This window comes from Rhinatrema bivittatum, chromosome 11 (assembly GCF_901001135.1).
Source record: "Rhinatrema bivittatum chromosome 11, aRhiBiv1.1, whole genome shotgun sequence".
NCBI classification, from domain to species: Eukaryota; Metazoa; Chordata; class Amphibia; order Gymnophiona; family Rhinatrematidae; genus Rhinatrema; species Rhinatrema bivittatum.
Genome location: NC_042625.1, coordinates 22,385,489 through 22,398,854, shown reverse-complemented (window position 1 = coordinate 22,398,854; position 13,366 = coordinate 22,385,489). Strand labels below are relative to the sequence as shown.

General features: G+C 42.4%; 1 protein-coding gene across 1 annotated transcript in view; it reads right to left on the bottom strand.

Annotated features, from left to right (window-relative positions):
- Window positions 1-497: 497 nt before the first annotated feature.
- Window positions 498-13,366, bottom strand: part of CAMKK2 (calcium/calmodulin dependent protein kinase kinase 2) — a 62,060-nt gene continuing 49,191 nt past the window's right edge. The window contains exons 13-16 of the mRNA XM_029570907.1: window positions 10,795-10,882; window positions 10,470-10,598; window positions 9,524-9,624; window positions 498-2,939 (exon numbers count right to left, since the gene is read on the bottom strand). Of these exons, the coding sequence (XP_029426767.1) occupies window positions 2,870-2,939; window positions 9,524-9,624; window positions 10,470-10,598; window positions 10,795-10,882 (388 nt within the window). The 3' untranslated portion in view covers window positions 498-2,869. The remainder of the gene's footprint in view (window positions 2,940-9,523; window positions 9,625-10,469; window positions 10,599-10,794; window positions 10,883-13,366) is intronic.

Below are 13,366 nucleotides of genomic sequence, written 5' to 3'. Positions count from 1 at the left end.
AAAGGGTACAGATAATTAAGCTTAAAATGGCAGTAGAAAAGTGCTTATTCTGTTTAATATAATTTAAAATGATTAAAAATTGCAGTACTTACATCCTTAGTAAAATGCACAGGCCTCCCTGCCCCTGTAGCACACTGACCTCCCAGAAAGCACAAAGCACAACAGCTTTACAGGTGGCAGAAAATGGAAGCAACGTGGCAGTTTGATTTTTTTTATTTTTATCCAGCTGTGTTCGGTGCCTTTGGCCTTTCACTCACGTGAGCCTCTCTTCATGACTTGAGGGAATCCCCTCTGAACTTGGCATAATGGATTTTTGCCAGTTTGTATATCTTCCCCGTTACAGAAGAGCTGGCATTTAGCACTCAAAAGTATTTGACAGAAAGATGGACCTCAGCTAGGGAAAGGCTGGGCTTGGGGATAAGCCGGAAGCATCCTAGCAGGGGGGGGGGAGGCCCTGGCTCCATCATCAGGTCACCTCTGCATTTCGTTATACCCTCCCTCCCCCCCCCCCCCCCCATTGTCACACACTGGGGGCAGGTAAGGCCTAGCCCCTCTCATTCAGGCCTGCTGAAAGGGCTGAGGTTTATTTATTTATCAGCCCTTGTCTCCTCTGACGCTCACATCTAACCTCCTTTATTTATATCTTGGGAGGGGTGGGAAAACAGCAGGTTCCCCTCTCCTATCCTCCAGGATGAGCCTTTTTATCAACTCACAAATGCAGTTAGGAAGTAGGGGCCATTTATTAACAGGCAACACTCCAAGCCACTGTCGAAGCTAGGACTGATGCTATAGACTAAGGCCAGTCTAGCTGTCCTGCTCTAGACAGCGGCCGCTCCTATCTCACCCCCAGCAGCCTAAAAACAAAGCATCAGTTAATGTTTTAATGATTGTACCCCTACTGGCCAGGGCCGCTCAGGAATCCAACATCCGTAAAAAAAAAAAAAAAAGTAGAAGGTTGGGCTTAGGGGTTTGTTTTTTTTTATTAAAAATTCACTTCATAAATGGTTAATACCTATATAAAAGAATAAAGTCTAAACTAGTGCAACAGTTTTATAAATAAATTGGAAGTCATTTTATATGAGTGATCAAGGTAGCAGTAATAATCCTAGTTACAAACATCAAATCCCACTTTAACTAAACTAAGTGTGAACTGGTTAGATACAAAACGCAGGCACGGCTGCTAACACTCCATGCAGGGGAGGAATGTAGAAGACTGAAGGAAGGTGATCGAGCTGCTGCACGAAGCGCTAGAGCCAGACCAGAAGCCACCTCCCCCTTCAGCTCTTTGCTTCAATCATGCAGGCAACGCTTACTGAAAGAAGAAGATAAGCAAAATACTGGGCTTCTAGGTAAAAAGGCTGAGCCATTTTTATCTTTAAATGTAAGTGAATGGACCCTTTTTTTTTTTTTTTTTTTTTTTTTTTTTAAAACAAACTGATTTATAAAGCAAGTTTCATCTTGTAGACTGTCATGCAGAAAGTTTACTTCATTACTACATAGCTATAGTTAATTTAAAAAGTACAGCTACTTTTTTTTTTTTTTTTTTATTAAGTGGGCCCGTAACTAGCAGAATTCACAAATAAACACATCAGGGAAATCAGCCTCAGTTACTCTGCACCACTTTAAAATGCCTCCCCCTCCCCCCCAGAATGCCATGCTTTCTGGGGGAGACCCACATTGTCTTCAAATTGGAAAGAGCACAGACCAAAAGGCAGCAGCAAGTCCTATTCTTGATTTCTAGTCACTCACTTGCTTTTCCATAAAATTGATGGCCGGGTTTTCTTAAAAAAAACAAAACAAAAAAAACCCACAAAAGTTTCCTCACACCTTCAAGTTTGATTGTGCAGTGCGTATGAAGTACATACACCCAGCATTTACAGCTGCCTCTGTCCTTAAAACACTAATAAAACAGATTGCAAAGACAGATTAGTCTCTCACTTCAATATCCGGAGAAAAACACTGGTGGCTGTCTTGTGATTAAGTATTTCAGTAGTATTCCAAAAGGTTTTCTAGTCGGACAGTTAAAATAGCAAGTTATGTATATATATATTTTTTTTAAATAAGAAAGCATATTTAAAGTCATGTAGCACACATGGAAGTCTCGTGATTTTGCCCTGGATTGTATGAAACATTCTGAAGACTGTGGTCTTGTAACAATCCCTTTTGCACATCTCACCGCTTATAAAACGTGTGTGCCTCCCTGCTGGCCATGTCTTAAAACGTGCATTTGGCGGACTGCATTTCTCACTCAGCCATGCACCGTGGGACCAATCCTGTGCTTACCCTGCAGCATTCAGACCTCCAAAAACGGCATCGTGTCGCAACAAGGCAGCAGGAAGGCAACTTCCTTCAGAAGCTGCGCACACACTGTTTAACAGTTGATACGTGTTCATTACTGCAGCAAATGTGTCCATTTAAACAAAATAAAAGCAGGATCCAGCAATTTGACACTTGTGGTGCATGCTGGGTGGTGCCTGGCACAGATGTCCGTCGCAGTAGAAGTTCTGCATTCGTCCCTCACCAGAGGGCCTGGAAGATACAGCCATTCATTCAGTGTTTGGCATTCAAACCGTATTAAGCGCCATTTTGCTAGCGGGTTGGGGCGGGCTGATGGTTAACACTCTCCATCAGTTTTCAGCGACCCCCCCTCTCCGGCTTCCATCAAAAGATCCTGCGAAGATGTCATGAGCGGCGTTTCAGTTCGGTGCTTGTGGTAGAACACATGGCGGGTTTCTTTACAGCATGCAGTGAAGGTAAGCTCTTCAGCTCAACATTATACTGGGGTTAAAAACGATGCCATGCCCATGCTACATGAAGACTGCTCAGCTCGCCACTTTTCATTTCCAAGAGCGGACCTGGGAGCCAGGGATCAGGACAGGACTTCATCCTCCCCCACCTCCTGCAGCTCGCTGTTCCTCAGGCTCTCATCGCTGCCTTTTCTGCTTCAAAGAAAAGGCAGAGAATAATTAACGAGTAAGGAAAGCAACACAAAGTGCAAGCAAGGCTTCACTTAACCTCTATTTAGAATTCCAGCATTCATCGAACTTCCAAAAAAAAACAAACAAACAAAAAAAACCCAAAAGAAAGCAAAAAACACACACACCCCCCTGAACAGTGGCAGCATGTAAAACTTTCAATAATTATTTTGTTTAAAAAACAGGCCTTTTGAGCTAGAAACAATCAGTGAATGTTGCGTCATCTAAAGTACAGGGATTACAAAACGCTGAAAATATGCATATTAGAGAGAGTTTGTCTATTTTCAGTTTCAGCATGTAAAGCCAATCCGATGAGAGAAAAAAAATCTGCATTTTGATAATTTTGCTTTTACGAGATTGTTAGCTTACGAAATGTTTAAAAAATGTCTTAAGGAAGTATTGTTATAGGATGAGCATAATATTCCTTGTATTGCAAAACATTTTTTCACTTTTCAATTCAACCTAGTAAAGTGAATGGAATACTAGGAGAAGAAAATGAAAACACCCAGGAATTTCTACCTTTTTAGGCGAGGCAGTAGATGATATAAATAAGAGGGCTACCTTATTTGTTTCCTTGGAAAGAGTAAAACATTTCTCAAAACCCAGTTCTTTATAAGAACAAAGATGTATTGTTTTGTGGACAGAAAATGTGCATTTTTCCTGACGGCTCCAGCCCTACTCAGGTCCGTAGGAGACATTTCTTGACCTTGAAAAGTAGAGTTTTAGGTATTGGTGCTTTTTTTTTTTTTTTTTTAATTCCCTTGCAGATGTTTTATTACTTTTCAAGGTAAGAAATTCATATTTTGGGACCCGTTACCCCTTGAGACATTTTTGTTAGATAAAACCAAAGCAAGTGTAAGTCCATCTGTAGCTACTTCATTTAGGACCTATAGCAAATTCTCTCTCCTCTCCAAGATTTTTTATTTCCTATGATTTGCCTTATTATCCCCCAGTTTATTATTGAGTTCTTGTAAACAGTAAATGTATTGGTTTATTGTTGCCTTTAATGAATGAAATGTAATACAAGTTTTCCTGTAATTTTGTTTTACTGAAAAGTTTAATAAAGAAAAAAATTATATAAAACAAATCACAAAACTGTCTTTCTTGTTTTTACTTTGAAGAGCAAAAGCAAGAATGCTTCCAAATTTGGATACATGAAATGTTTGTACTTTCCACGTATACCCAGAGGGACGATTCCACGTAAACTCAGCAGGTCCTAGGGAAATATTCTGCACATGAGAAAATGCACATGAGAAAATGGAGCAAGGTGCTGGGTCTCAGCTGGTGGGAAGGGTAGATTTTGAGGCTACCACATCCCAGCAGTTAATGCCAGCTGTTGGTGGAGTCTCTTAAGATTTAAGTGCCGACAGACATGGCTTCACCAAATCAAAGGCATCAGCAGCACACAGTCTCATAAGAACATGCCATACTGGGTCAGACCAAGGGTCCATCAAGCCCAGCATCCTGTTTCCAACAGTGGCCAATCCAGGCCATAAGAACCTGGCAAGTACCCAAAAACTAAGTCTATTCCATGTTACCATTGCTAATGGCAGTGGCTATTCTCTAAGTGAACTTAATAGCAGGTAATGGACTTCTCCTCCAAGAACTTATCCAATCCTTTTTTAAACACAGCTATACTAACTGCACTAACCACATCCTCTGACAACAAATTCCAGAGTTTAATTGTGCGTTGAGTAAAAAAGAACTCTTAGATTAGTTTTAAATGTGCCCAATGCTAACTTCATGGAGTGCCCCCTAGTCTTTCTACTATCCGAAAGAGTAAATAACAGATTCACATCTACCCGTTCTAGACCTCTCATGATTTTAAACATCTCTATCATATCCCCCCTCAGCAGTCTCTTCTCCAAGCTGAAAAGTCATAACCTCTTTAGTCTTTCCTCATAGGAGAGTTGTTCCATTCCCCTTATTTTGGTTGCCCTTCTCCATCGCAATTATATCTTTTTTGAGATGCGGCGACCAGAATTGCAAAGATCATGGTCCTAGTGAAGCCCAACCTAAAAATACATCCGTTTTGAGGTGGCTTTTAAATCTTAAACCCTTGCTCTAATGGAGCACAGCTTTGTCCATTTTAACTACACGATCTGCAATATATTTTCTGAAACGTGTTATGTGTCTCTTCCATCTTATGTAGACTGTAAGCTCCATGGAGCAGGGGACTCTATTTTCAATTTTATTTATATCTTATTATTAAGTCATTAAGTTCTACCATGAGAAATATGTTTTACCTTGTTTAAAAACTTTTTTTTTTCACTATATGTGCCTTCCTGTAAACCGTTGTGATGGTAAATAACGTGACTATATATATAAAAGATTTTAAATAAATAAATATAATAAGTTATTATCATTAAGTTTTATGCCGAGTAATACTGTGAAGCCATTATAAGCAGCTGCATTTATTATTGGTAAACCGATGTGATCTCAGTTTGAATGTCTGTATATAAAAATAAATAAATGTTTTTATCTGATGGTGCATGCATGGAGTACTCTACAGAAACAAGTGGTAGAGGGAGGTGCTTTATAGCAAAATGATGGTTTTTAAAAATTTTATAAAGTGGCAGGGAAGGGGAGAGACTAATCCTGGTCCATGATCCCCAGGTGCCTGTGATTTCTGACCCAGCTGTTTTAGAGTGGAGGGGGGCTGATCTCAGCCGTGTCGTCAGTGCCTCCGTGATGGGTGCAGGAGCCGGAACTCCCCGGGGGTTGCGGGAGGTCAAGAATCAGCACTAGGTCGCCATCTTTAGCAGACCCTCAGTTGCACCAGCTTTTATTTAGATTTAAAACTAATCAAGTTAATCTAATTCAGATTTAAAAAAAAACCCAAACAAACTGCATTTATAGGCTGATGGACTAAAGTGCACTAAACTTTACTCTTAAACTGACCCCATCCAACTATTAATCCCCCTCAACACAAATCTAAACTAATTACCAAACTCAAGGGCTGCTTTAGAAAAGCTGGCTAAGCCTGAATCCCCAGCCAGACAGGCTGTGGCTCAACCACACCCACAAACTAACCCTCAGCTCCAAGGCTGGAGCCCAGGCTTTATTCTAGCTTCGACTCCTCATCACAGCCCAAGTCTTTCTTTCATCAGCATCAATTCCACTACCTCTGTTCCCACCAAGAAGATGCTGCCTTCGAAACTGCTACCTATACATAAAAATCAAGATGTACAGCACTTTAATTATGCAAAAAATGTTTTAATCAGGTTTGAAAAACACTCATAACAGCAGCAAACCAATAATCTCAATGACACAAAACACCCCAAAATCTGTCTAAAACTTCCATTCCCGCCTTTCTAATTATATCAAAACCAAACTACCCCAACAAGACAAGACAAACACACAGATCTACAGATGTACATAACACAAACCTATAAACCACCTGAAAAACAAAACAGTGTAGCATGTGTTAGGTACGGCTGTAGGTCTGAGCGTTTGTTCTCAGTCTTGGGCCCTTGACAGTATTTTCCTCCACTTTTTTTGGTTTTGATATAATTAGACATTATTTGGGGGTGTGTTTGTGTCATTGAGATTATTGATTTGTTGTTTGAGTGTTTTCAAACTTTGTTAAAACATTTTTGGATATTGAAGTGATTGGTTTACATCTTGCTTTTATTTTATGTAGGCGTTGATGATTTTGGAAACTTGTGTATCGTGGAGAAATTACTTACCTGATAATTTTGTTTTCCTTAGTGTAGACAGATGGACTCAGGACCAATGGGTATAGTGTACTCCTGATAGCAGTTGGAGAAGGATCAGATTTCAATCTGACATCAGCCCTGGTACATATACCCCTGCAGGAAGTACAGCTCTTCAGTATTCTCCTCGAAAAGCATTGTGGATATGTGTGTGACTGACTAATTTGGATAACTTGATTAACTTTATAACTTGGCTAACTTAATAAATTTGAACCGGTTGAATTTGTTATAGCTGGAGACTGCCAGTGCCCTCAACCAAGAAACGTCAACACCTTGTCTCGGCGCTTCCTGGTCTCGTTCCGGGTGGTCTTCGGCTGCAGGGGGAGAGGGAAAATACCTTCACCGCCGCGCTCGAGGTTGCACCCGCTGCCTCTCAGCCTCACCCGCTGTCAGGGGCTAGGTCCCCGCCGAGGGTCGGCCGCCGAACCGAGGCTCACCTCAGAGGGACTGCGGAAATCACCTCGGGAATTCTCAACTGGGGGAGGGATCCAACAGGTGTCACCGCAGGAGAGCGGGGCTCATCTGTAGAGGTAAGATTTCTTCTTAATTTGGTTTTCTTTGGTAAAATTAAAGTAACGCTGTGCGAGCGTGCATAGAGTCCCTAACTGCTATGGAGACGGAAAATACTGAAGAGCTGCACTTCCTGCAGGGGTATATGTACTAGGGCTGACAGCAGTTGGAGACGGATCAGATTTCAATCGGACATCAGGAGTACACTATACCCATTGGTCCCGAGTCCATCTGCTACACGCTAGGAAATATCCTGTTTAAGCTCCTGCCTGGAGTATCGCAACTCACACAGAACGTGGCAGCCTGTATAGTTAAGAACACAAAAAAAAAAACAAAAAACAAAAAAAAAACCTGATGCTTCACACATCCTGCATAGCTTCAACGACAGGGGTGAAGAAAAAAAAGGATTCGCAATCACAAAGCGAGGAGTAGCTGGCTTGTTACGGCGGTTACTACCCCAAACCAAATGTGCCTGATACTTCACTTTCAATGCATATCCAGCATGGCTCTCTGCTTCTACAGCAGGGGAGAAGAAAAAAAAAAAAAAAAACCAACAAGAGCTGTACAACATAGTCTAGGTAAAACAAATAAGCATGGGTGTAGCTTGCTTATCGCGGCGGTTACTGCCCCTACTACCCCTAACTAATCAAGCTAGATATTTCACTTGCATGCAGCTCCATCACTGCTCTCTACATTAATGGTGGGGGTGGAAGGGGAATAGAACAAGGAGCTAAGAGTAACAGATAAGAATGAGAGAAAAAATGTGTGAGGCTTGCTGGGCAGACTGGATGGGCCATTCGGTCTTCTTCTGCCGTCATTTCTATGTTTCTATATGTTTCTATGTTTCTGACATCCCTTATATTGGCCTCCTAAAATCTTGGTCCTAACCATCAAAATCCTCAAAGGCTTGCTGCCCTCTTAAGATCTCTCTTACCCTCCCATATGGACCGCTCACGATCTCAGGCTCGCCTAGGCGGTTCCATCCCTAAAAACAGTGCACACCAGTACCAGAAAGAGGACCTGTACAGCATCAGCCCCGGTCCTGTGGAATATCCCACCATCTTGCATCAAGACATACTCCAGCTCTACCACCCTTCAGAAAACAGATTGAAACCCGGTTTTTTCAAAGCTGTGTTTGACCCCAAACCAGTAACGTGAACCCTATTAAAGGATATAGCAGGAGTGTACAGAGTTTAATTTGGCGCTATAATTACCCTTGAAGTTCTACCGCTCTGAAATGTATCTCTAATGTATTCAACCATTATTTGCATAATGTTGCAAAAAGAAAATATTCCATCTGGTCTGCCCAGCAAGTTTCTTAAATGTAGTAACTGCCACTCTCTGCAAGTTACCGCAAAGCCTTATGTCAAGGGTAGTAATATTATCAAAACCAAACAAAATTACAGCTAGAATCATTTTCATAGGATGAGCAACCTTCTTGATAATTCGTACAATGCTGCTGCTTGAACATGCTTTGCTTTTAAACTTGGCCTTAAAAGCAATCTCGCACCTCTAATGTATGCGAATCAGTACCTTAGCCCGTAAAAGCCAGGGCCCAGCGTTGGCTGTCATCTAAATCCAAGTCTCCTCCCCCCTATTGAAGCGGAGAGCGATGCTGCAGTTCTGTCAAAATCATGTAAACTAATTGGTTAAGGGTAGTAATCCCCATGTCTTCTGTTAGGGGTAGCAGCTGCTGCTCCATGCAAGTTACCCCCGTGTACCCTTTCAGAAATGTTTGCAATATTCCTGTAACACACTTTGAATTCCTGCTGGAGAAGCACGCTGTAAATAAATGACAACTGAAAAACGTAATATGGTTTTTAGCACTCAAAAGCACCTGCACAAATCAGTAGGGATGTGTATTCGTCGGTCATTCGTTTTGCGGTACACATGTTATCTCGTACGCGTGTACTAGGAATACATGTATGGCAAAATGAATGAAAAATGATGCACATCTCTACAAATCAGCACAACTCATTTAAATGACAGCATTCGCTATTACTGCCCAATGCAGGGACCTGCATTAAACGCTAGAAATCTGCCTCCTGAGAAAGGCGGGAAGTTAACTCACATTTGTTGGGCTAGGCCCCGATTATGTGTGTACAATGAGTGGCACGAACGAGGAGCGCTGCTACAGTGGGCAAACTGCAACTCACAGGCCAAAACTAGCCTTCACCTCCTTTTTTTTTCCCCCCAGTTTGCCAAGTTAATATCATTATTATTATTATTATATCCAGCCAGTCAATGGGAGTTCAGGGCTGACCTGTCCGATAGTAACCGAAGGCCCAACATTGCACGATTGTTTAAGAAGAAGTCACTTACATAAGAAAGCTTCCTGAGACAGACGGAGGCCTCTCTTCTCTCCTGTTCCCATCAAACGGGTTTCCGAAGGATCGTTTCCGCAGCATCGTCTTCACCAGGATCTGGCAAACGAGATCGAGAGCGTCAGAGAGCAGGCCTCCGAACCATTAAGAGCAGTTTTTGGTACAGCCAAGAAAAAAAACACACTTTACTGAAAACTTTCAGGGTGCGGGTGAAACTGCTTCCACAAGGCAGGCTTAAAGGTTTTGGCAGCAAGTGGGAGCTTCCGCCCCAGGAAAATATATTCTGGCATCTTTCTATCCAAAAGCTTATTGGAAGACCAGACTAGAGGTACTTTTCGAGTACTTGCTACGTGCATCAGGACGCCCATTTACTGCACTAACGTTAGAAAGCCCGCTTCCTAGACTGTTAGGCACCCAAGTCGCAAATCTGATCAGAGAAAATCTGGATGGCGCCCAGGGATTTCAGTTCCACAGGAGCCTCCTGCTTCCGTTCTCTCTGGTGCACGCTGCATGCGTCACACCATGCACATGGACCCTCGCCTTAACCCAGCACGGGCTTTAGATAAAACCTGCGGGTGGCTTGCAATGGACGTGTGAGTGCACTATTTCTGTGCCACTGCAAAGACTCTAGAACATTTATAAAAATTGGGAGGGAAAAAAAAACCAAAAAAACTGATGAACAGAAGCAAGAAGTACTAAAAAAAAAAAATAATTGTCACTGTGCTTGGGGTCCAGCTGATGAAAGATATTAGAGAGAGAAACAAGCGATGCACGGTCTGTGGTGGCAAAACCCTACAAGGAGCCCCCATTTGCATTGCTTCCCTAGGGTCATAGAGGACGTCAGGTACCCAGTGATGCAAGTTTATAAATGCCACCTCCCCCTGCATTTTAAATGGGTTTTTGAGATGTGTTCCAAGGACGCCGGGCGCTCTCGCGAGACTCACCACGGTAGCCAAGCTGGGGATGTGCTTGACAGAGTTCTCCACCTCCTCCTCAGTCACTTCGATCAGTGTGCAGTTCTCGTCCTCGCTCGGCAGCGGCTCGGCCCCATGTTTGGTCACCCAGGGATGTAACTTGAATGGAGAGAGAGAGAGGCTGTCAGGAATTTCTCTCCCTTTTAAAACACCACAGAGGCTTGCACTCAGACTCTGCTTTGCACTGGGAAGTCTTCCCCAAACGCCAGAACACCGCGTCCCCAGGTACGGATGCCAGAAGGCTGAAATCAAAGCACGCCACCCTCCTGGCATGCAGGATCCGACATCCGCTCACCTTAATTTCTGGCACTGAAATCCGGGACTCCGGGTTCTTGTCCAGCATGTGCGTAATCAGATCTTTCAAATCATCTCCAATGTCTGGCCTTACAAAAGGAAAAATGACCCAGTCATGCTGCCTGGCAAGGAATATCTACAATACTGTCAGACAAAAAAACCTTTCTACAGATCTTAAGTCCTTCTGTATCTTTCTCCTTGGGTCAAAACATTGCTCATTTTTCTCTAAACCTCCTAAATATTTCAGGGGAAGGAAATACTTTATTTAATTTTTTTTTCCATGAACATTTGTTTTGGGTTTTTTGGAAACAATGAGTTACATAAACTACAAAACCACAACCTGAACTCAGTGCTGCATTGTGTTTAATGAAACAGTGGGATAGAGAATAGAAAAGTTTCTGTAAAGATTCCCATCCCCCCCTCTTCTCTATCGTGATTCTCTTAACCCTTCCATAGCTCTCAATTCCCTCCTTCCAGTCTCGGCTCCGCACCCACCGATGACCAATACTTATCAGAAATATTTGAATTATAAACCACCCCAACAGGCTGCTTCTGACAAGTTACCATCAAAACAAGAGAGAAATATCCTACCAACTTTATCCAAAAGCTGCATAGACTGTAATTCTGCAAAATTACAAACTAAAAATTGATTTCTTCACCTGTACAGGCAATGCTGTTAAAAACGTTTTCCATATCTTCAACATATAAAATGTTTTGTCAGACAGGTTTTTTTGCTGTCAAATGTTTAGTCAAACGGGACTTCCATTGTGAGAAGGTTGGACAATCTTTCCCATCTCACGTATAATGGGGTTTTTTTGCTACTAAAATACTTTTATCCAAAAATAACTTTTGGTGTATTTTTACTACAGATGGACTATCTTTATGTTTACTATAAAGCCATATTCGTGGCATAAGTGGGAGCGATATATTAAGACCCCCCACTCTGAGCATTCTCATATCTCTTGCCAAAATTTCTGAGTTTTGGGGCAACTCCTAGCTTCCTATCGCATTTTAGGAAAATTGCAGAATCACAAATTTTTGCGTGGAGTGCTCTCTCTTGCGATATGTATGCTTGATGTAAGAACTTAAATTGTGTCTCTCTCAATATCCCGTTTTCAGTAATTTTATCAATGTTTCTAAAACACTGCTCTAAGTCCTGTATCATCAACTGGAGATTGATAAGTGGAACAGATGGCCCAAAAACATCAAGTCTCTCTCAGCTTTTACGGTCTGTAAAAGAAATCTGGTTCTTACCTGCTAGTTTTCGTTCCTGTATTACCACAGATCAGTCCAGACAAGTGGGTTTTGCATCTCTACCAGCAGATGGAGACAGAGAATGAAAACTTTTCAGGCATTGCTACATAACAGAGTGCCACCTGCAATCCTCAGTATTAACCTGTACCCATGCCAAGATGTCTAAATTATCACACCCCAATAAACTCTGGGTGAGTAGAGACTAAAAATTGGAGCCCCCCTAAAAACTAGGACCCCTAGTTTTAAACAAAGAACATATTAAACAATGTATACTTCTAGTAAATCAGCATAGTATGTAAACATATATCTCAGCAACATCCAGAAGAGAGGAAGTCTTTCAAAAGAAGGGGACAGGTCTCTGTACTGATCTGTGGTATTACAGGAATGAAAATTAGCAAAATTAGTAAGAACCAATTTTCCTTTCCAATGCATAACCCAGATCAGTTCAGAAAAGTGGGATGTACCCAAGACTGGGCGAGAAAGACCCACATGCAACACACTTTCCCCAAAAGCCACCTCCTCTGGCAGTCGCACATCCAAGCGGTAATGTTTGGTAAAAGTGTTGCTGCCCAACAAATCTCCTGCAGAGAAATCAGTTGACATACTGTCCAGGAGATTGCCTGTGCCCTAGTGGAATGTGCCCGCAACCCCTCCAGCACCGACCGACCCTTACAGGTGTAAGCTGTAGTCATTGCCTCTTTCAGCCATCCTGCAATCGGGCCTTTGGCAGCCTTATTTCCATTCTTTGCTCCTCTGAACAGGACAAACAGATGATCTGATTTCCGAAAGGCATTAGTCACCTTAAGATATTGCAAAAGAATTCACTGCACATCCAATAAGTGAAGCTCCCTTGCCATAGGAGCATTTGGTGACAAATTTGGAAAAGCCGGTAGCTCAACTATCTGGTTAAGATGAAGAGGAAACCACTTAGGCAAAAAGGAAGAACTGTATGCCATGACACACCATCCTCAGAAAAGCGTAGGAAAGGGTCCCTACAAGACAGCGCTTGCAGCTCTGAAATCCTTCCAGCTGAACAGATAGCCACCAAGAAAAACAGACTTCAATATTAGATCCTTTAAAGAAAGGGAGGACCACACAGCACTCGAAGATCCAGATTAAGGTTCCAGGCTAGACATTATCTTTCGGACTGAAGAATGCAGATTTTTCCCCCTTGAGGAAGTGCACCACATCCGGATGAGACGCCAATTGTCTTCCCTGAACCCTACCTCGAAGAGACCCTAAGGCTACCACCCTACCCCGAAGGGAATTACAGGCCAATCCCTTAGCCAAGCCACTTTGCAAAAAGGCCAAAACCTGCA